Raw genomic sequence first — 24,028 nt, 5'->3', positions numbered from 1 at the left:
AAGGCACCGGTTTGAACCGGTGCCAATGTGGGGGGTGCCAATTACCCCCCTTTTTGGCACCGGTTCAAAACCGGTGCCATAAACAGGTTTTGGCACCGGTTAACCGGTGCCAAAAATACATTAAAAAATTTTTTTATCCTCCTTTTGGCACCGGTTAACCGGTGCCAAAAATGTCCAAATAATAATTTTTTTTTATTTTTTATTTTTTTTGGTTTTTTTCACTTACCAATTAAATCAATCAACTGAAAAAAAAAATAACAATCACAACAAAAATCGAATTGGTTTCAATTTATATAATCAAAAATTTACAATACATAATCAAATCCAAAATTACAATATAGCTCAATTACAACTAACATATAAATAAATAAATAAAAAATTACATTATAAATCATAAAAAAAAAATTATAATGTAAAAATAGAAAAATTACAACATAGATCAATTACAACTTGCATAATCTTCTGTACCTGCACTAATTAAAACAGAAAAAAAAAATCAATTGGTAAAAATAAGCTTAAGAATAAATAAAAAAAAACCCAAAAATTCAATTCGAAATAAAAATTCATAATAAATAAAAAAAAACCCAAAAAATCATAGTCGAAATTATCAAAAACGAAAAAAAAAACCAATTAAAAATCAAAATCAATATCGGAAAAAAATCAAAATCGGAAAAAAATCAAAATCGAAATTATCAAAAACGAAATAAAAAACCAAAATTCAAATCGAAAAAAAGAAACCAAAAATTCGAAAAAAACAAAATCAAAATCGGAAAAAAAAACAATTAATATTGGAACCCAAAAAACCAAAATCAAAAACAAAATCCAAAATCAAAAATCAAAATCAATATTGAAAACCAAAAAACCAAAATCAAAAATAAAATTCCAAAAATCGGAAAAAAAAAAAAAACCAAAATCAAAAACCAAAATCAAAATTGAAACCCAGAAAACCAAAATCGAAAAAAAATCCCACAAATCGAAAAAAAAAAACCAAAATCGAAATTAAAAGGAAAAATCGAAAAAAAAACCAATTACGAAAAACAAAACCAAAATCGAAATTGGTGAATCGAAAACAAAAACAATTAAAATCGAAAAAATAAAGCCAGAACTTGAACTTTGAGAGATTTTGTGGTGGTGGCGGCGGCTGTTGTTGTTGGTGCCCGAACGTTGTGGTGGTGGCGGCGGTTGTTGTTGTAGATCGAAGGGAGAATATGAGGGAGAGGAGATCGATGGAGATGAAAGAATAAAAAAGAACGAAGAGAGAGAGAGAGAAGAACGAACAGAGAGAGAGAGAGAGGAGATTGAAAGAACAATGGAGATTGAAAGAAGAATGAACAGAGAGAGAAGGAGGAGAGAGAAGGAGAGGAGAGGAAATGGGGGCGGATTAAACAATTTTAGGGTATATAAGTTTAATGCTCCGTTTTTTTTAAAAAAAGGGTGAACCGGTTCAGTGGCACCGGTTCAAACCGGTTCCATTTGCATTTTTGGCACCGGTTCAATCTGAATCGGTGCCTTTTCTCTTCGTCTAAAATCCCGCCCATTACTGGACCGGTTTTGGGCACCGGTTTAGCCTGAACCGGTGCCATATGGGGGGTGCCTAATGCTTTTTTTCTACTAGTGTTTGTTAAGTAGAGGATGCCTTTTCAATCGGTAGAATTTACGATAAAACACATATGTATTCCCACTGTAATTATTGCCGTTATTGATTCAAAATTTCATTAAACTTATACATAATACTTTTTTAATACCGCAGTATTCCATACATTCTTCAACGGTTTTCCATCTATTGTTTCTAAATAAAACGATCCTTGCATCACCATATCCCTTATTCGGTATGGTCCCTCCCAATTAGCTGTTAACTTTCCGTCTTCATTTCCTTTCCATGTGGCCGATGTTCGTCGCAGCACTAGATCTCCCTTATTTAATGGTCGATAAGCGACTCTTTTGTTATAGGCCCTCGACATTCTATCTTTGAAGGCGGCTGATCTGACTGCCGCTTTCTCACGTATTTCAGGGAGAAAATCCAACTTTTGTCGCAGTAGCAAGTCATTTTGATCCTCACAGTAATGTTGAATTCTGAAAGTTGGCAATCCTACCTCTGATGGTACCACCGCCTCTGTTCCAAACACTAAGTTGAATGGCGATTCTCCTGTTGCTTCTCTTGCTGTAGTTCTATTTGCCCACAAAATTTTCGGTATCAAATCGGCCCATAAGCCCTTTGCATCCTCTATTTTCTTTTTGATCGCCGCTATTATCTGTTTATTTGCCGATTCTGCTTGCCCGTTTGATTGCGGGTGACAGACTGCTGCATATGCAAATTTCACTTTATACATGGACAACAAGTCCTTTACCGGCTTACAGTCAAACTGAGTTCCGTGATCAAAAACCATCGCCATAGGAAACCCAAATCTTGTGAAAATATTTTTCCAGATGAATTTTTTTACTTCTGATGCAGTTATCTTTGCCACTGGGTCCGCCTCTATCCATTTTGTAAAATAATCCACTCCTACTATGAGAAATCTCCTTCCACCCGTTGCTGAAGGAAACGGTCCTACAATATCCATTCCCCATTGTGCAAAAGGAACTGGATTAAGTATGGGTGTTAGATCGTTGGACGACAAATTAATAGCGGGTGCAAATTTCTGACATTTTTCACATTTCTTCACATACTTAACGGCGTCTTCGTTCATTGTAGGCCAGTAGTATCCCCTTCTCATTGCTTCCCGGGACAACGCTCTTGCACCGAGATGATTCCCGCAGGTGCCCTCGTGTATTTCTTCGATTAATTTTACAGATTCTAGATCCGTTATGCACCTTTGTAATGGCAGCGAAAATCCTCTCTTGTACAGCTGGCCTTGATACATTATGAACCATACACTGTCTTTACGCAATTTTCTTGATTCCTCCTTATTTGGAGGTAGAACTCCGTAGAGTAAGTATGCTAGTATCTTGTTAAACCATTGTGTGCTGTTATCAACACAGCATACTTCCGATTTCTCCTCTATGCTTTTTCGCTGTAAAATTTCAACCATAACCGTTCTTTCCAAGTCATTGAAACTTGAAGATGCCAGTCTTGCCAAAGCATCAGCTTGTACATTCTGTGCTCTTGGTACTAGTCTGATTTCGAAATGTTGCAACTGTGCCGTCAACTGTTTCATTTTTTCAGTATATTTCACCATTGTCGGCTCTCTTGCTTCATATTCTCCTGAATACTGATTGGACACTAATTGAGAATCGGTGATCAAAATTATTCTCTTTGCTTCAGCTGCTATTGACAACTGGATCCCTGCTATGGCCGCCTCATATTCAGCCTCATTATTGGTGGCTTTAAACTTGAATTTGATCGCATACTCAAAAGTTTTCTGATCTGGAGCCGTTATAACTATTCCTGCCCCTGAACCAGTTGATGTTGCGGATCCATCTACTGATACCTGCCACATTGTAAACTAATATTATATGTGCAATATTTCGGCATCTTAAACATTTAATCTTTATATTTATATTCATACGAAACATTGTAAACATCGTAAACTACTGAAACCTTTATATTTATATTTATATTCAACATTTAACCTTTATATTAAACATTTAAACATTATATTTAACACTTTAAAAAATACATCATAAGCATAGGTTTATTAACCACTGAAACCTGCCAAGTTCCCAGTTCTTCTTCTTCATCATTGTAGGTAGTTTCCACTATGAAGTCCGATAAGGCCTGCGCTTTTATTGACACTCTCGGCTTATAATTTAACTCGTACTCCGACAGCTCTACAGCCCACTTTAGCAATCGACCTGATGTATCCATTTTGTGCAGTGATTTTTCCAGTGGATGGTTTGTCAGGACATCTATTGGATGTGAATCAAAATACGGCCTCAACTTCCTAGCCGCTACGACTACTGCCAATGCCATTTTTTCTATTACCGGGTACCTCCTTTCAGTTGCAGTCAAAACATGACTGACAATGTATATCGGCATTTGCATCTTCTTTCTTTCTACCAGCAATACTGCAGCTATCGTCTTTGGGGAATCCAAAATGTACAATTGTAGCAACTCCCCCTTTTCCGGCCTTGCCACTGTTGGAAGAGACCTTAAATGATTCCTTACCACTTCCAGAGCATCTTTTTGCTCTTTTCCCCACCGAAACGCCTTGTTCTGCCTCAAAGTTACGAAGAACGGAAGTGCCTTGTCAGCTGATTTACTGATAAACCGAGTTAAACCTGCCATCCTTCCAGTTAACCTTTGAATATCCCGGATTGTTTTTGGTTGCTTCATCTCGAGGACTGCACTCACCTTATCAGGATTAGCATCTATACCCCGCTCGCTAACCATAAAGCCCAGAAACTTTCCTGACCGAACACCAAAGACACATTTCTCTGGGTTCAACTTCATCTGATACTTCCGCAATGTCTCAAATGTCTCCTTCAAATCGACTATGTGATCCTTCTTTTCCTTGCTTTTAACAATTGTGTCATCCACATACACCTCCACATTCCGGCCCTTTTGCTCTTCAAAAATCTTGTCAACTAACTTCTGATATGTTGCCCCAGCATTTTTTAACCCGAACGGCATGGCTTTGTAGCAAAATACCCCTGCATCCATTATAAAGGCCGTCTTTGGTCTGTCGGCTTTGTGAAGGGTGACCTGATGATACCCCGAAAACGCATCTAAAAAGCTGAGCATCTCATGACCAGAAGTGGAATCCACCAATCTATCTATCCGGGGCAATGGATAACAATCCTTAGGACATGCCCTATTCTAATCGGTAAAGTCGACACACATCCGCCATTTTCCCGTCGGCTTCCTAACCATGACAACATTTGCCAACCACTCCGGATATGTGCACGGTTCAATAAAACCAGCCGCTAGGAGCTTGTTAACTTCAGCCTGTATAGCCTCTATCTTCTCAGTAGAGAAGTTACGCTTTTTCTGCCTTACCGGCCTAAACCCCCTATTAACATTTAATTTGTGTTCCATCACCCCTGGGTGTATTCCTGGCAGTTCACTCGCCGAGAAAGCAACGACATCGGCATTTTCGTGCAACAGGCTAATCAGATTGCACCTCATGTCCATATCCATATCAGCTCCAACCCTAACCGTTCTGCTGGAGTCACCCGGCTGCAACTCAACCTGCACCGTTTCTCCTCCCGGTAACGGTCTCGGAGCTGATTTCGGCCTTGTATCAAAGTTTCCCATGGATAAATCACGTACTGTGGGTTCCAGCTCCTTTTTAGGATTACTCGGCACTGATCCATCTCCAACCGGATTTTTCAAAGCAGTTAAATAACACGACTTTGCCATAACTTGCCCCCCATGAACCTTTTCTATGGCTCCTAAATTTGACACATAAGCTATTGTCAAATGGTACGTTGACACAACCGCTTGTACATTATGTATTATCGGTCTGCCGATAATTGCATTATAAGCTGATGGGACATTGACCACCAGAAACTCCGCCATTACATCCCTTGCAGTCGGCCCATCACCCAATCGCACTGGTAAGACTATGCTTCCTTCTGGTCTCACTATCAACCCATTAAACCCGATAACTGGGTAAGACACTTGCGTCAGATATTGCCTTCCAATCATCATTTCGTTGAACGCTTTGATGAACAGGACGTTTGCAAAACTGCCCCCGTCCACTAGGACTCTCTTAACATCTGCTCCGTTAATCTTTGTTATGAGTACCAACGGGTCATCATGTGGAAATACGATACCCCTAGCGTCTTCTTCCGTGAACACCACATCTGGGATCGATGCTGGCCGAGGACGATTGTTGGTATCTAGGGCATTGATAATATGTCGGTGCTCAGACAAATGTTTCTTGGCTCCACTAACAGTTCCCCCATGAACTGGCCCTCCAGTTATCACGTCTACTCCCCTTCCAGTTGATAGGGGAGGCATTCTGCCACTTCCCTGTCGGATTACTCCTTGCGACCTCTCAGGCCTTGCCTCCAACTGCTGCCTTTCTACTTGCCTTGGAGGTGGTTGAGTTCCTCCTGCCCCTAACCGATATTGAGTCAGGTGACCTTTCCTTATCAGCTCTTCAATGTTGTCCTTTAATTGTGTACACTTTTCAGTATAATGACCCACATCCTTGTGAAACATATAGTATTTCTTAGCATCTCTTGGTTTTGCCTTCATCGGAATCGGCCTTTTCCATGCCTCTCTACTCTGATTAACTGAGTAAATCGCCGCTCTTGGTGTATTCAAGGGTGTGTATGTACTGTACCGCATTGGCGGTTTTGCAACTCTAAACTCTTGCCGATTTCCCCCTCCCCTTCCTGGGGTCTGAGCTCTCGGCCTACCACTTCCAGATGCCGACCCTTCAAACTGCTGCTGACCCTTTCCAGCGGTCACGTTCCTGCTACTTGTTTTCATCAACTCTTCACTCTTGATATAATCATGGGCCTTGTTAAATGCGGCTGCCAGCGTTGAAAAATTCTTTCGCGTAAGATAACGCTTGAATTCAGAGTCATTTAGACCATTCATTAAAGCCATTACTGCTATCTCTTGCTGCAAATTCGGAATTGTGTTTGCCTTGTTGTTAAACCGTCTGATATAGTCCCTCAAAGACTCATCTGCCCTTTGCTCCACCGCCATCAATTCCCCTGATGTTCTCTGCCGCACACTGTTGCTAACATACTGCCCTATAAACATTTCAGTTAACTTTTCGAAACTATCTACCGTTCCATTTTCTAGGTTGTTGAACCAATCGGCTGCAGCCCCAATCAATGTGGTTGGAAAGACTTTGCACCACACAGCATCTGTATTTGTGTAACGCATTATATGCCCTTCGTAGGACGTTATGAACCTACTTGGGTCTCCTCTTCCATCGTACCTACATGTCAGCATCTTGATTTTTTCCATTGGCTGATTCAAAATGCTCTGTGCAAACGGCGATGCCCTTAATTGTACCACAGTTCGCGGTACCTGCCCCCAACTTGGGAGCTCCCCTGCTGATGGGTTCTTGTTACAACAGTACGCCTTGATGATTGCCCGTCCGAGTGATGCGGTGTGGTATGCGTCCTTATCGGTGTTTCTTCATGGCGGTGTCTTGGCGAACTTGTTGCTCGGTTGAACTGTTCTCCACGATTGGCTAGCGGCACCTCCCCTTCTGCCTGAGCCATTTCTGCCTCTTTTCTTTTTTTGCTCATTGCAGTCATTACTCGTGCTGTCACTTGTAATTCTTCTGGCGTGAATTCTTCCATGGGATCTATTGTCGTTCCCCCTTGCCTTTCTGGGGTTAACGGCATGTGGAACTGATTTTCCTCTAATGTGTGTGTTTCATCCTCTACTTCGATTGTTGGTTGCGTTATAATCGGTCGGTTTACCGTTTTGCTTATTATGGGTGTTGCATTGTTTTCAGCCATTGCTATTGTTACTTTTGTGTGTGTTAGGCTCTTAGGCGATAGAAGTGATCACTGTCCCCTCCTTCTAGCGCCAAATTGTTTCTGTATGATCCGATAACCCGAACCTGAGATCCTGATACTTCTATCGGCAAGCTGAGAACCTACACAATGAACAGAAGTCAGCTATCCCCGGGGTGATCCGGGGAAAACCACTCCGATGATAAAGTTAGAAAGTGTTTATAAGATGATAAGTAAGAGAGAGAAAGAAGAGAGAGAAAGATAGAGAGAGAGAGAGAGTAATTAATGCTTACCATTTAATGAAGCTTAACCTACTATTTATAATAAATTTCGTGACAGGTGGCTATAAGGCATGCAAGGCTTTTCTTGCCAAGTGTCAACAAAAAGACTGCCACGTGCCAAGTACTGTAGGGCCCGATATGGCCGATATGTCTGCTTTTTATAGCTTATCAGCCCTTTCCTGACCGATATCTTTCCTTTTTAGATGATATCAGCAATCGTCATATATCATCCCATACATTATTCATCCACCACAAAGTTATCTTAAGATAGGGTAATTTTTTTGAAATTGCTACCCACCTATTGTAGGTGGTAATAGGGTAATTACTTTTGTTGCAATTAATCTGTATTGACTTATGAAGATGTTGAACTTTGTATAAAAATTTTCTCTCTCTTTTTTTTTTTTTTTTTTTTTTTTTAAATCGGAGACACGGAGTATTTCCACCGTGTTTTTTTAAGTGTTACATTTTTCGTTTTCGGTTGTGTTTTTTTAAGTGTTACACTTTCTTTTTTGGCAAAAAGCTACATTAAAATATTATATCTCTCTCCTCTCATAGTCCCCATCCAAAGTCTCAAACCTACTATGTAGTAATACTTTGTTTATTATTCTTTCTTCTCACATTCATTACTTTTTAATAAATTATTAATTCCACTATCTTTCTTTTTCAATTTTTTAATACTCCAACTACCCCACATACCTCTTATTACGTATTTTATTTAAGTCAATTAAATTGTCTAAAAATATATGCCGGTCAAACTGCAACAGTTAAAAAAAACAGAGTGAATATAACTAAATTATATACAAGTTTTTTTTAATTATTATTATTTTTTTTAGTACTCAATTTCAATTATATACAATAAAATAGAAATTGAGTACTCATAAAACAACTAATAATAAACACAAACATTTAAAAAAATCGGATGTACAGTAAAATATTGTACATCCACTATAAAACTACCTTAAAATGATCAAAAGTTACACTTTTAATGATCAAAATCAGATTTATCTTATTTTTTTTTTTAAAAAAAATTATTATTCTAACCTAAATTAAATGTTCTATTTTGCTCTTAATGCAAGTTAGATATTACTTGTATAGTATATAGAATAAGATAATAGTAGCAAAAAGAGAGTGAGGGATAGCTCAAGTGGTTAATACTTCCTTCCCGATTCCAGAAAAACCTGAGATCGATTCTCATCTCTACCCTTGTGATGGCTCTCTAAACACTAAAAAAAAAAAAAAATCGAGATTGCTTACATGATTCTTAAGTCGAGCTTTGTTGTGTTCGGTCATTGAAATTTTGAATTAAGCTCAAATAGTTGACAAACTAGATATGCTCATTAACACTATGACCTATTCATGATCAAATTACCCTTTTATTATTATTATTTTTATTATTATTATGGAGGCTTAGGCCCTGATCTCTTCACCTTAAAAAAATAATATTAAGTAAAAATAATTTCAATTCAGTAAAAATAAATTCAGTTCAGTAAAATTAATTTTAGTTCAGTAAAAATAGGTTCAGTTCAGTAAAATTCAGTTTTCTTAAAGAAGAATTATAATATAAAATTAGTAAAAATAATTGTCGTTCAGTAAAAATAATTTAAGCTCAGTAAAAATAATTTCAGTTCAGTAAAATGAAGTTCAGTTTTTTAAAAATAAGTTCAGTTCAATAATTTCAATTCAGCAAAATTAAGGTGAATAAAACAGGGCCTTATAAAAGACAGTGAAGTAGTGAGCAACTAGATTCTGAAACATTCAGCATATTTTTATGTGCCATAATGTATAGCCATTACTCATTAGCCAGTCTTCTGCCTTTATACACAACCATACAAAAATGCAAGTATGAACATTAGCTAAGAAAAGGTAAAACTCAATTTCAAGCCCCTCACTTCCCTGCCTCTTGCCTTTCCAAAATTCCAAATACTTAATACCAGGCTAAGTATCAAACTGACCCTAACACACTGAAACAATAATCGCGATTTAATAGGACCTTCGTCATACTTAACCAATATCCTCCAAACCAGCTTCAGGGTTCGCGATATCTGCAGCATCAGCAGACACACCAGGGATAGAAGAGAGCATCCCTATGCCTTCTTCCCTCAGCAATTGGTCAGAATGCCAACTTGAGGCCTGGCCGTCGAGCATAGTGGAAGGTGGTGGTGGCATATTGTAACATAAAGGTGGAAGGCAGACATCTTTTGGTGAACCAATACATAAATTTTCGAGCAAGGAATTGTCTAAACCCATAGAGTTGTCACCTAACTGATGGCTATACTCCCCTGCATTGGACTCTGGCATCTGAATCATCTGTTGATCTGTTTTAATCAACGAAAGCAGAAATCGAGTGATTAATAGTAACATGATTATGTGACACACTTCAATTGGCAATGTAATAAAGATTTGTAATTACGCTTCTTTACTTCTTACCATTGACACAAAATTGCTGCAGACTCGAGCATGAAACGGTGTTTGGATTAATGGTACTACCAATAGCAATAGGGATGTTAATTTGAGCCGAGTTATTCAGATTTGTGCAAGCATCATATCCTGTAAAGCAGGAATTAGCACGTTGAATGATTTCGTTCCACTTCTTTGGCGATACCTTGACAATCTACAATATACACATATCAAATAAGGTTATGAAGTCCAAATTCTAGTGTCTAAAATTGCAACAAGCAGTCTAAGGATATACTCACACCGCGTAGGAAGGATTCATCAGTGTGATACAGTGAGATAAAATCCTTCACTGTATAAATCTGATTTTCTTCCAACATTTTGGAGATCTTCCCGTCTTTAGCAATCCAACACAAACGCCAAACTTCATCGTCTAAAGACGGAATGTCATGCTTCTTATAGACTGCAGCAAAACATATAATATACAAATTTGATATCAACAAAGCTGAATACTAATCCTATAACATGTAGGTATGTTACATTGTTACATGACTTACTCTCTCCACGACGATCTTTCACTTGAAAAGCATTACTCACTGCTTCCCTCACTCGGTCATCTTCGGCCACTACTCTAGCCCCCAACCTAAACTTCTTGCTTCTTACCCAACTGGAATTATCCGTGAAGCAAATGTCATTAACAAAACCAATTCCATTGTGTAAAACAATCTCACATTGCCCAACCAACAATGACCCTTTGTTACTTCTCTGAGATACTATATGTTTACAGAAGTCGCTCTTTGTCCAATTCTCTTGTAGCTCGGCCTTGAAATGACCTTGAATAACCACAATTTCAACCCGTTTTGATGATAAGGGACCGCCTGTAATTAGATGTCCGGAAACTGCATCGAGTAGCAGTACCTTAATAGGTGAAGACCCTTCAGCTTCAACCTTGTTTCCAGTAAAAAGTTTGCAGGGTAACTTGTGCTCAAACTGCAGCTTAAATGGTATGGATTCAGATGGATCAATCGGATTTGGTAATGACCTGTGACATAATGAAGTTCGTTAGAGAGTGAGGGATAGCTCAAGTGGTTAGAGCTCCTCTCCTATAGCTAGGAGATGAGATCGATTCTCATCACTCGCTCTTGTGGCTTTCTAAACACCAAAAAATAATGAAATTTGTTAGGCTTTGGATTTTATTACTATCTCAAATATATCAACTTGTTGATTTTACTAATTTAATTGGTTTTTGACTACAATTCTTAATGAAATCTAGTACAAGGTAAAGCGTGACAAAAAAAAAAAAACATCTATGACAAAAAAAAAAACATATTCAAGGAAAAATCAACCAAAACTATGAAGAGTGACAGAAAACAAGAAGATAATCAACAAGACAACGACTGAACAATAGATAAAATATAGAAAATGTAATTAAAGTACGATTTCTAAAACAAAGATAAAAATTCTAGTATGGTCACTCTCACAATGACCATCACTATACTTAATTTTCATTGGTTGTTTTTAGATTTATTTTTTTAGCTTGGTCAAACCTTATTTAAGGGTAGTTAAGGTATTTTGCTTTTTTAATTCATTTTCTTATTTTTCAAATTTCAATTATTGATTTTCTAAAATTCTTAATTTAATTTCGAAATTATTTTATCTAAATCTAATTTTAATAAAATCTAAAATTAAGACTACAAAAAAAATTAAAAATCGAAAATTTGTTCTTCGTCGTTCTTCGATGTTCATCAATGTTCTTCCTAGTTCATCCAAATTTTTCATCAAATAATGAAATCAACCACGATTTTATGTTCCATGTACCTTAATTTCAATCGCGCATTGAGATAGAAAAATAGGCTTGATTTATATAGCCATTGCGCAATTTTATGGTACACATAATCGGTTTCTATCATCCTGTGGGTGGATTTTTAATCTTTGAATTATATATTTTAATTGTACAAAATCAAGCATCGGATTCGAAAATAGCGATTTAAGGTATAAGAGATCAAAAATTTTAAGTTTTTCGGTAATATATGTTCGTCATGAAAATCTGAGAAGAAACCGTAACACATTTTTTTTCACAACTTTTTTTGATCCAAAAAATCAAAGATCGAATTATAAACACTGTTTGTGATAAAGGTATTGACCCAAATACAAATATGACATAACCTTAAGTGAATTTTATTAATTATAAAAAAGATAATGACAAACGTAACATTGGACATTTCCAATTATTATAATAGAATTTATTTCGATGACAATTTATAATACGATGAACCTGGACAATGATTCGAACTAATCAATAAACAAAAATTATGGAATCAATATATTTTAAGTATAGAAATTGCATTTTAATATTGGAAATCACTTATTTTAATTATGATCTTTTTCCTAAATTTCTATCTTTTTAAATTTTGAATAGATTATATATTGGAAATCAGTTATTCTAAATAGGATATTTTCCTAATTTAGTACCTTTAAAAGTTAAATGATTTTTATCTTTTAAATTTAAAAAAATCTTTACAAACAACAGCGTTAGGGTTCTTTGCTTCACATCTTTATCATCCTCGCATACTCTTTTCAACCGATTTTTATATTTATCATCCAATTATCAAAGGTACTTGTGCAAACTGTGAAACAAATTCGGTTGAAAAGAGTATGCGAGGATGATAAAGATGTGAAGCAAAGAACCCTAACGCTGTTGTTTGTAAAATTTTTTTAAAATTTAAAAGATAAAAATCATTTACCTTTTAAAGATAATAAATTAGAAAAATATCCTATTTAGAATAACTGATTTCCAATATATAATCTATTCAAAATTTAAAAAGATAGAAATTTAGCAAAAAGATCATAATTAGAATAAGTGATTTCCAATATTAAAATGCAATTTCTATACTTAAAATATATCGATTCCATAATTTTTGTTTATTGATTAATTCGAATCATTGTCCAGGTTCATCGTATTATAAATTGCCATCGAAGTAAATTCTATTATAATAATTGGAAATGTCCAATGTTACGTTTGGTCATCATTATCTTTTTATAATTAATAAAATTCAGTTAAGGTTATGTCATATTTGTATTTGGGTCAATACCTTTATCACAAACAGTGTTTATAATTCGACCTTCGATTTTTTGGATCAAAAAAAGTTGTGAAAAAAAAATGTGTTACGGTTTCTTCTCAGATTTTCATGACGAACATATATTACCGAAAAACTTAAAATTTTTTATTTCTTATACCTTAAATCGCTATTTTCGAACCCGATGCTTGACTTTGTACAATTAAAATATGTTATTCAAAAATTAAGATCGAACCCACCCACAGGATGAAAGAAACCGATTATATGTACCATAAAGTTGCGCAATGGCTGTATAAATCTGGCCTATTTTTTCGGTCTCCATTGATGCGCGATTGAAATTAAGGTACATGGAACATAAAATCGTGGTTGATTTCATTATTTGATGAAAAATTTGGATGAATTAGGAAGAACATTGATGAACATCGAAGAACGGCGAAGAACAAATTTTCGATTTTTAATTTTTTTTTAAATCTTAATTTTAGATTTTATTAAAATTAGATTTAGATAAAATAAATTCGAAAATTAAAATAATATTTTCAGAAATTCATTAATTGAAATTTGAAAAATAAGAAAATGAATTAAAGAAGCAAAATACCTTAATTACCCTTAAATAAAGGTTGACCAAGCTAAAAAAATAAATCTAAAATCAACCAATGACATTTAAGTATAGCTATAGTCATATTTAAGATGACCATAGTAGAAACATCCAAACAAAGAGAAATAACTGACCTTGAGATGGTGAGAGGAGAGCGTTGAATTGTATGCTCCACTTCCTCTCGGACCTATTCATATTGTAATAATTACAAATTCAATAGTTGTATCTCTTAAAGTTGTAATACATAACTTTATTTCAGATAAAAAAAAACACACATGACTATACTATTATTGCCGTATAAATTAAATCTAATTATGTGACCAATATTTTAGTAATAACAAATTTAATAACTTTACTTTACGTGTTACATACGTGATTATTCATTTGAGACGACAAAAGCAAAGGACGAATTGAAGGGGCACATGAATGAAAATATTGATTTGCACCATACGTCTATACAATTATTGCCGTACAAATTAAATCATTATATATATGTCCATTTATCACTTATTATTCTATAAAGAATGTTTGATAATCCATTCCATCAAATATTATGTACCCTTGACAGTTGACAGGGACATTTATGATTATATATTAAATCTTAATCTTATCTTAAAATGAATTGACAAAAATTAATTATGGACATGCAACCATACATGCACGATAATACTGTTTTTAGTTCTGCTTTTTGAAAAGTACAAAATAATCATAGATAGTTAATGTATGATAAGTGATAAGAAAACATAATTAGATAAAGAATCTGGTATCATTGTAAAGTTGTAAACCCATCTAAAACAAGAAAAAGATGCATCATATCATAAGCTACAAAAAGATCCAAAAAGCCGTACCATTTTTCTAAACACATTCTCCAGCTGAGCAGAATATCTTTGCATCCATAATTTGTCTTTAAACAAATACCTGGCAAACAAGTTATCAACGCGATTTAATTACCGGGTATATATTCCATTAAAAATATCTCGATATATGGAAATTTGGAACTTTTTATAAACATGCACCAATCTAGATTAAAAGATTGATAGAGAATATACGCAATTTGTAGATCAAACATGTTTTATTAAAATATATTCTACTAGTAAATCTCCGAAGAATAACAGTTTTGCGTACATTCTTTATCAAAAACAACCCTGTTAAGTTCGAGCAATTACTTACTTTGTGAACTTGAGGTGGTGCTGGTTTCCTTGTTCAGTATCCTTCATGGGTACCATCAAAACTAACTAACTAACTAACAAGTTTTTAGAAGCTAATTATAATAATTAATTGGTGAAACAATAAAAATGATGAGAGCTAGATTTGATTAGGTTAGAGAGCAGTTAACTAAAAACGGCTCAATGACGGCTAATTTATACTACAACAAGACTAAAGAAGAGAGGAGAGGGAGTGAGTATATGTAAACCGTGTAAGAGAAAATACGATTAAAATGAGACGTAATGTCGTGGAAGCTATTAAGGAAGCTACCATGATAGCATAAATTACAAACTGTATTATAAAAGTCAAGTTAAGAATGGGTTTGGTTAATAACTTTAATAATAATAGTGGGTTTATTATAAGGCAAAAAGTAAGGGGTCATTAGTTTTAATTTGCATCCAATAAGGGTTTCATTTGTGCTTACTTTGGGTCTTTTGGTATGTTTGGTAAATGATACCATGCTTCCGTTAGATGAGAGGGTTCATTACTAATAACATGATGTATGCATGTCTTGGGAGGCCTTGTATTTTACATAATATGTGTTAGTATCAAATAGAGGTGTTAAAAATTGATCTGATTCGGCATTTATAGACCTGACTTAACTTGATACACACAGTGGCGGACCCAGCCTTGGTCCTGCTAGGTCACGTGACCTAGCAAAAAAAAAAAAAACTTTTTTTTAAAATTAAATGGCACCCATTTGAATATAAGATATAAAGATTATTTTTGGTTATTATTTAACAATACAAACTTATATAGCATAGTGGTTGGAGGGATTGAGACAAAGCCCAATAAGCAAGGGCCCAGCCACTTAGGTCTTGAGTTCGAGCATTGATACTACTTGCAATATTGTGACTTAATTTTCTTAAAAAACATATGATAAAACAAGTTTCTTTAGTCCCAATATGCATCCTCCTCCTCCACAAATAGGTTACACAATCAAATCTAACCTTATCTCAGGTGTAATTTTTAATTGTATTGGAATAATCAAAGAAAGAAGGACATTTAGGAACGAAACAATCTAGCGTTAGATTAATCATTAATGCAATTTAGTTAATAAACTATAACACAAAGTTTCATATGTGGCTGGCCACACCGTGTGGCCAACCACAATTTTTTTTGTTTTTTAAAAATTCTTTCTCTCTCCTCTCTATTCTCTTTCTCTCTCCTCTTTTCTTCTTCTTCAAGCCAGAACCTTCATCTCATTTTCTCAGAGAACGTAACACAAATTTCGATCGCAATCGTCATCAATAGTCGTCTTCATGGTTTTCGTCGATGGTTCATTCGTCAGAAATAGTGGTTTCACTGGGAGGGTAGTGGTGGTTTGGTGACTCCGTCGTCGGAAAACAAGTTCAAAGTTTTTAAGGCCAAATTCAGCCATGAAAACTCTAGATCTAGATTTTTCATGGTCGAATTTGACCTTTTTAGCCATATTTGAAGTGATATTCGAAACCATTGTTAACATTTTAAGGTATTTGTTTGATTTGATTTTTTTTTTTAATGGTTTGGTTGGATCGGAGTTTGTTTGTGGGTTAGGGGCTAGTGGCAAGGCGTTTAGGTTGGTATTGGTTTGTTGGTGGTGGTTGTTGATGGTAGTTTTTTTGTTGGTGGTGGGTAATTAAGGGGTTACTAGATGGTCTAGATCCGTTTAGGGGTTACTAGGTGGTTCGGTTAGGGGTTACTAGGTCGGCGGTCAGGGGTTACTTGGGGTTACTAGGTCGGGGGTTACTAGGTCGGTTAGGGGTTACTTCGGGTTACTAGATCGGCGGCCAGGGGTTACTTGGGGTTAATAGGTCGGTTAGGGGTTACTTGGGGTTACTAGGTCGGGGGTTACCGGGTCGGTTAGGGGTTACTTGGGGTTACTAGGTCGGGGGTTACTAGGTCGGTTAGGGGTTACTTGGGGTTACTAGGTCGGGGTTACCAAGTCGGTTAGGGGTTACTTGGGGTTACTAGGTCGGGGGTTACCAGGTCGGTTAGGGGTTACTTGGGGTTACTAGCGGTTACTAGGTCAGTCAGGGGTTACTTGGTCAAGGGTTACTAAGTCAGTCAGGGGTTACTTTTGTCTTGAGGTTACTTTATCTGGGGTTACTTTGTCATTTGCTAATTTGACAACCTGCCACGTGATGCGGCCAGCCGCACCAGAAACCCACCGAAACTATAAAGGGTTCAGAAAGTACTATTTCTATGATACCTTTTGCCAATACTCAGTGTCAAATCGAAAAACTAATTACGGAGTAGGAGATTATTAATTCTGTCTTGTAGGCAATATGGTAGGTCCACTTAATAATTAATTCAGACAAAAAAAGAATGGGGTCGGTGGAGTGGTTATTGTTTATAATTAAGTTAGACATATAATCCCAAACTTAGATTCCTGTTTTATTGTCTAAACGCCTGTTTTTAGCATAACCAAAATCCCCAGAAAATTGGGGGAATACACAAGTTTTATAAATAAGCCTATAAACAAATACAAGTATTGTTTATTAAAATTTTACAACAATATCTTTGGAGCACAACAAAATAAAATTAACATATTACAACTTAAGTTGAGCTGATCATTGCCCCGAATCCCCGATATGTATCAAGTATCTAAAAACTCCTCTCTGTATCTTATTACTTGCTCAATTTGACAATTTCTCTAGACATGAAGTTTAAGATGAAATATTAAAGTACTATTTTAGGATGGAAGTGAGTTGGTTGAAAAATAAAAATAAAAAAAACAACAAAAGTGAGTATAAATGGAGAGGCGAGAGAATATGAATAATATTAAAATATGATGTAACTATGTAAGAGGACCACTAGTGAGGAGAAAAATTTTCCGTAGTAAAATATTGTTAAGGAATTTCTAAAAGGTAAACGAAGCAAATAATAAAATACTGTTGAAAAAGGAAAATGAAGTAATAAATACGGAAGGAATAAGAGATACTCCTCCTAGTAATCTATATTATGCTAGCTTTGCTGAATAGGGCCTATACATAAGTTGTAACAGCAGAATTCACAAATGCATACCAATAACACCAACATGAACAGATGGTAAACAATCAAACTCCAAGGCCTTAGCAGTCCCCACAAACAGACTTGAAGATCAAGTGATCAGCAGAATTGCAGAAAAAATACACTAGAATTGAAATTAGATCAGCAGCAAAACAGTCTGTATCAACATACCTGACAGTAGTAGAAGTACAATTACCCAGCTTGGATAGTAAGGAGATTTACAGGCAAACTGCAAGAAATTTATACAACATACATTTCGATGAGATTAACGATATAATTATGGGATTCATATATTATCCACTTATCCAGATGTTTAGGATACCAACACATGACAAACTATTATACATCATAGATTAAAGGGCTTAGCTATACATTTATGTTATGTGCCTAGCTAGCACAAAACCAAGACTACTTACATCTGGAATCATAGGGTAAACCCAATTACAATACAAAGAACCATGATTTGGCACTTCAAATACATTTAGGAACATATCAAACATCAAAGGAGAAATCCTTCGCAAGTTTCCCTCCTCCATAATGGCCTACTGGCTTACCCCTTCAAATATTCAAGGGGTAAGCCGCCTACTGACTGAAACACGGAAACTTTCCTTTCCTGACAGCTTCATCATGCTTAACTTTTACCCTCATAATAGCTCGAACCTTGCTCCATCCTTTCGGCTTTGTAATTTCTGAAGCATTAGCATTCACAGTAGAGGTGAAGGAGGGCATCCCTATATCAGAGTTATGGCTAAAACCCATATAATCACTGTTATTTCCTTCTTCTCCCATCAATTGAGAAGCAGGAAACCAACTTGAGGTTTCAAAGTGGAACATATTAGGGAAGGGTGGTAGCATACAGTCTTCCAGAGATGGAAGACTTCCATCCTCACTACATGATCCAGCTAAAAAATCCTTAAGTAATGGATTGTTCAGAACCATGGATTGATGCAGATGATGGCTATAATCCTCTGTATGGTAATGTGACATTTGATTCTCTGGTAGATCTGTAGTCAGAAACATTATTTTATAAGAGAATATTAATACAGTGATTCAGAAAATCTCAAATGGCGAAAATATGACAGCACAGATTTCATTTTATGATATTGTTCTGGTACAACTATATGTGACAGTCGTAAACATATTGTGCAACAAAGAATTAAACCAACGCCTCCTCAAGTACGTGTAATACCATAGCAAGACGGAGGCATACAGAATTGCTGCATGTTCAAGCCAGGAACTGTAATTGGGCAAATTGTATTGATAATAGGAGCATCAATTGGTGCCGAGTCACTCAGACTTTGATTAGAATCCCCTGAAAAGCATGAAGTAGCACGTTGAATTATTGTTTCCCATTTTTTCGGTGTTACATTCAGAATCTGCAATCAACAAATCAAACATAATTGGTTAGAATTTTACTTCAGAAAGTTAAAGCCATACAGAAACATTCTATTAAATGATAATCATCCTAAAGCATTAAAAGTTTCTTTACTTGGCGGAGTAAGGACTCGTCAAGGTAATATTGTTTCACGAAATCCTTCACTTTGTAAATATTATGTTCAGCCAACCTTTTGCATATCTTCCCATCTTTTGCTATCCAGCACAAGCGCCAGACTTCATCTTCTGGAGCCGGAATCTTGTGCTTCTGGTAAACTGCACAGCATTAATAATCTCTGTTCAAAAACGTTTAAATGGTATGCTAGTGGATAGCTATTAGCTAACACCTATCAGCCAAATTTAACAAAAATCCTTTGTACAACTAGCTGCTAATACAACCCCCCAGTCAAATCAGTTAATAAATAACACCTAATGCAATCAATTATCAGCAATCAACTAATTGGAAAATAAGGCCTAAAGCAGTAAAGCTCTCTCCAGTTGTCAAAGAATGAAATGGGAGCAATAGACTAATGGAGATAAGAATGCCCTGCAAAACAAAAATGCAGTACAGGAATAAGGACTAAACACTTACTCTCTCCACGCCGATCTTTCACTTCAAAAGGACTACTTACCCCTTCCCTCACTTGGTGTCCTTTGGCTTCAACTTTAGCCCCAAGCCTGAACATCTTGCTTCTTTCCCAGCTTGAGTTATCTGTAAAGCATATATCACCAATCCAGCCGACCCCATTTTGCAATGAAAATACATGCTGTCCAATCAACAATGGCCTTTTACCATCCCTCTCAAACACAATATTGTTGTCAAACTCTTCTTCTGTCCAATTATCTAGTTCCTCAGCCTTGAAATGTCCATGAAGAACAACAATTTTCACTTTCACTGATGACAGAGGACCATCAGTTACTCGATGCCCAGTAACCGCATCAAGTAAGTAAATTTTGATTGGTAAAGGCCCTTCAGCTTCTACCTTGTTCCCAGTAAAAAGTTTATTAGGTAACTTGTCCTCAAACTGCAGCTTTAACTTTCTTGATTCACTTGGCTTAACCTGACTTGGCATCAACCTATGTGACAAAGTAAAAGCTTGAATTAAGAATACAGCTAAAAATTAGAAACATAGCCAAAGCATTAAATAAAGAATACCATACGTATCATATGAACCAGTCTTAGCCTCTTAGGCTTCATTCTATTCACCTATATAAAAGATTTGTAAAAATAAGCTCAAATAGGGCCAATAAGTTCATTCTGAAGTGAAAGATCAACATGGTAGAGTGGTAAGTAGTAAATAAGAACACTTGATCTCCTTGTACAAGACCAACTTTTCTATTACCAAACAAATAACAATAGCTCCTAAAAACTTACTGAAGATGAGTTCGAACATAAATCAACCTACAAGCATAAGACTAATTAACATTTCTGAAATATTTCATCATGTTAAACATAACCAATACAGCAAAGTAAAGCCATTAAAATATTGATCAACAAACAACAAAGTATTGAGACTAGTATTTATACTCATTGAAACATAGGTAAGCGTGAGCCTAGAACACCTAGACCTGGCAAATGGGTCATTCGGGTCGGGTATGGGTCGGGTCATTTCGGGTCGGGTCAAGTTCGGGTCAAAATATTATCGGGTCAAGTTCGGGTTTCGGGTTGATTTCGGGTCGACTGATAATCGGGTCGGGTCGGGTATCGGGTCAACAGTTCAGGTCGAGTTCGGGTCGGGTCAAGTTTGGGTCGGGTCAATTTTCGGGTCGGGTCAGTTCCGGTCAGGTCAATTTTCGGGTCCAATTTCCGGGTCAACTTCGGGTCGGGTCAACTTCTAGTCGAGTCATATTCGGGTGATTCATTGGGTTAAATTCAACTCTGTATATATATTTATTTATTTTTTGACGAAAAACTCACTATATTTATTAAGGCTATTTTTTCATGGATTATAGTAATTGTTTGACTTTTATTAACCTTTTTTTTGTGTGTGTGTTTAGAATTTTAGGCTCTCCTGAAACTAAGAAGGATGCTCTAACTAATTGAGTTATACCTCACTCTCTTATTGATCTTAGTTTTAATACGTACTCTTATTATCATTGTCATTGTTGTAATAATTTCTTTGAATCATTCTTATACTCCCTTCGTCCCAAATTACTCTTAACGATTTGACATTTTGCACTATTCACACATCTCACTTTGACCATCTTTTTTAACTATTATATGAAAGTCAATGTACTCATGTAAGATGTTGTTGGGTCTATTTTAATGTATAATTTCCTAATATAAACTTTTTATACTACCTCCGTTAACTTTTATTTGTAACTTTGGGGTATTATTTGTGAGATATAAAATATTCCAAAATTGCAAATAAAAGTTAACGGAGGTAGTAACTTATATAATTATTTACTAAAAGAAGTTAAAGGTCGGGTCATTTTCGGGTCGGGTCAACTTCGGGTCGGGTCGTTTTGGGTCGGGTCGTTTCGGGTCTCGGGTCAACTTTGGGTCGGGTCGTTTCGGGTCAAGGTCGGGTCAGTTCCACTTCGGGTCCGGTATGGGTCGGGTCGGGTTAATTCGGGTTTTGGGTCAATTTCGGGTCACTGGTTTCGGGTCATGGGTCGGGTCATTCGGGTCGGGTCATCGGGTCTGGGTCAGGATTGCCAGGTCTAAGAACACCTAAGTCATTAAGGTCATAAACCCTATCCAATGCAACATGCTTTACTGACAAATAAACTCGAAAATTGTAGTAATAAAACATCAATAAAGATAAGCATTAAGGTGTCAAAATTACACAGCAATTCAAGGCCTAAGTATTACAAACATGAATAGCAAACTGACCTTAGTATAGAGTGGTAAGAGTGTTGTATGGCCAGCTCTACTTCCTCCCTTACCTGTTCATTACAATATTACATAATAACAAATTCAAATATCCAAATGAATTGAGAATTATTGTCAAACTACATGAGTACATGACCACTGTCAATCAAAATCTTCTCAAAAATTTCTTTGGCTAGTGAGTAGTGACAGGCCACCTCCTCAGGTTGCCCCCGCAAAGTTTTAATTCACAAATTTGACCGTCAATATATTCAATTATTTATTTGTTAAAATACACTTTAAAACGAATCTAAACACAGTTAACTAAGTGGACAAATTTGGAAAACATAATAAATTGGCATGGGGTAGATTTGTGGCCCATGGCTCACCAAAGGGTAGCATGTGGGTCGTGACTCATATATACCATGCCATTGGCCTGGTGTAATTTGTTGGCTGTGACACGGTCCGACCAAAGCGAGCCATGCACCTATACTGATCACAGCCTGGTGTAGGGTGTAGCTACCTAACATATGGCCATAAGACTTTATTTGCTACTCATACATAACAGATAACACTTCAACATCACAACAAAGTTGACTTGACCGTCCTACCAAATGCTAACCTCAGAAATGATATCCTTGTTTGAATAGCTTCCCGACATTAGGCCGTTAAAATAATTCAACTAAAGATTACAATTATATTTTTGAAAAGGACACACAAAAAGAATGGGTTCTTTTGGATTAATAAATTGACAAAAATAAAATAGAAATAACAATGATCCTGATTCCAAAAAAGTGCAAATTTATTTATGTGAAAAGTCTAAAAGCACAAATATCAAAAGATCAATAATATAAGAAATCCAGAAATAAAAGTTAAATGGTAGTACCACTTTTCGGATTGAATTCTCCAACTGGGCAGAATATGCTTGCAGCCATTTCTTATCTTTGCAAATACACCTAGCAATTTGACACGATTCAAAGTCAATTATTACTATAGATTTTGTCTTTCACATATACGAAATTAAAAACATAATAACACATAGATGTATTTTTAGAGATTTTACCATATACTCAGCATAAAAAACATTTCAGATTTCTATTTTCATGTTTGTAGGATGTTATTATTGAGAATTTTCCGATTGTAATTTTTATGTAACAAACAATCCCATCACACTGCATGCATGAATTAGGACTATAAAAAAGTGTGCATTACTAAAGAAAAATCAACCATGTAACTGGTGATTAAAAAAATACTCTTGTACTTTCAAAAAAAAAAAAACTCTTGTAGTTAGGACTTAGAAATATTTTTTGTCAATACCTTTGTTCCTAAAATTAAAGAAAATCATGTAAGGTTAATTAAAAATAACTTTGTTGATTAACATCGAGCTCTAGGCTTTAGATCAAAGATTAATGAGCATGGCTCTATTTTAATGTTTGATATTTTACTTTTACCTCTTGGATAAATAAGTCGATCAATCATACACTACAAGTACTACTTACTTGGTAAACTTAAAACGTTGATTTTGTTGTTGAGTAGTTTGAAAGTGAGGATTATCATTCTCCACTTCACCTGAAAAAACCCTCTTCAACACCATCCAAAACAATGAGTTATTCAAATTCGCAAATTCTAAAAAAGAGTGATGACCAAATGGTTGGAGTAACTTATTCACAGCTCAAAAATGACATATTTATAGAATGAAAAAGAGAGGGAAACATGAATTAAGAATGTAAAAGTAATAAGCAACCGCGTAGAAGCTTACATGTAATTGCCAAAATTATAGCAAAGTCAAGTAAACGCTATTAGATTATTAATATTTACATATGATTATGATGGCCATGACTAAAACTTCTAGAATTCCTGCTTTCTAAAGGGAACAAAAATTGAGAAATAAAGAAAGAAATTTAGAATTCAAAAGTATGGTCTTGCTTAA

At 35.7% G+C, this 24,028-nt stretch overlaps 3 protein-coding genes across 3 annotated transcripts; all 3 read right to left on the bottom strand.

Annotated features, from left to right (window-relative positions):
• Positions 1 to 4,756: 4,756 nt before the first annotated feature.
• On the bottom strand, positions 4,757 to 6,784 carry LOC145627554 (uncharacterized). Its single transcript, XM_081679929.1, has one exon. The coding sequence runs from the start codon at positions 6,782 to 6,784 to the stop codon at positions 4,757 to 4,759; it is 2,028 nt and encodes a 675-aa protein (XP_081536055.1).
• Positions 6,785 to 9,622: 2,838 nt separating this feature from the next.
• Positions 9,623 to 18,448, bottom strand: LOC145627553 (calmodulin-binding protein 60 B-like). The gene is made up of 8 exons (XM_081679928.1): positions 18,329 to 18,448; positions 18,084 to 18,141; positions 17,928 to 17,995; positions 13,850 to 13,902; positions 10,601 to 11,085; positions 10,346 to 10,506; positions 10,077 to 10,260; positions 9,623 to 9,964 (listed from the first exon to the last, which is right to left on the bottom strand). The coding sequence occupies exons 1-8, from the start codon at positions 18,446 to 18,448 to the stop codon at positions 9,651 to 9,653; spliced, it is 1,443 nt and encodes a 480-aa protein (XP_081536054.1). The 3' UTR covers positions 9,623 to 9,650.
• LOC145626522 (calmodulin-binding protein 60 B-like) lies at positions 18,177 to 23,882 on the bottom strand. Its single transcript, XM_081678967.1, has 7 exons — positions 23,598 to 23,882; positions 22,985 to 23,054; positions 22,123 to 22,175; positions 19,879 to 20,363; positions 19,402 to 19,562; positions 19,102 to 19,288; positions 18,177 to 18,916 (listed from the first exon to the last, which is right to left on the bottom strand). The coding sequence occupies exons 1-7, from the start codon at positions 23,690 to 23,692 to the stop codon at positions 18,495 to 18,497; spliced, it is 1,473 nt and encodes a 490-aa protein (XP_081535093.1). The 5' UTR covers positions 23,693 to 23,882; the 3' UTR covers positions 18,177 to 18,494.
• Between the last annotated feature and the right edge of the window lie 146 nt (positions 23,883 to 24,028).

Source organism: Chenopodium album, chromosome 4 (genome assembly GCF_948465745.1).
Source record: "Chenopodium album chromosome 4, dcCheAlbu1.1, whole genome shotgun sequence".
Taxonomy (NCBI): domain Eukaryota; kingdom Viridiplantae; phylum Streptophyta; class Magnoliopsida; order Caryophyllales; family Amaranthaceae; genus Chenopodium; species Chenopodium album.
Note: the sequence above shows the minus strand (reverse complement) of the source record. Positions and strands in the feature narration are given on the sequence as shown.

Coding starts and splice junctions, on each gene's coding strand:
- LOC145627554 (XM_081679929.1), bottom strand. CDS start 6,784: ATGCGTTACACAAATACAGATGCTGTGTGGTGCAAAGTCTTTCCAACC.
- LOC145627553 (XM_081679928.1), bottom strand. CDS start 18,448: ATGGAGGAGGGAAACTTGCGAAGGATTTCTCCTTTGATGTTTGATATG. Junction 18,142..18,328: donor TTTACCCTATGATTCCAGAT/GTAAGTAGTCTT, acceptor AATTTCTTGCAG/TTTGCCTGTAAATCTCCTTA. Junction 10,261..10,345: donor ATGAATCCTTCCTACGCGGT/GTGAGTATATCC, acceptor TGTATATTGTAG/ATTGTCAAGGTATCGCCAAA.
- LOC145626522 (XM_081678967.1), bottom strand. CDS start 23,692: ATGGTGTTGAAGAGGGTTTTTTCAGGTGAAGTGGAGAATGATAATCCT. Junction 20,364..22,122: donor TCTTACCACTCTATACTAAG/GTCAGTTTGCTA, acceptor TTTGTCACATAG/GTTGATGCCAAGTCAGGTTA. Junction 18,917..19,101: donor TATGCCTCCGTCTTGCTATG/GTATTACACGTA, acceptor TTCTGACTACAG/ATCTACCAGAGAATCAAATG.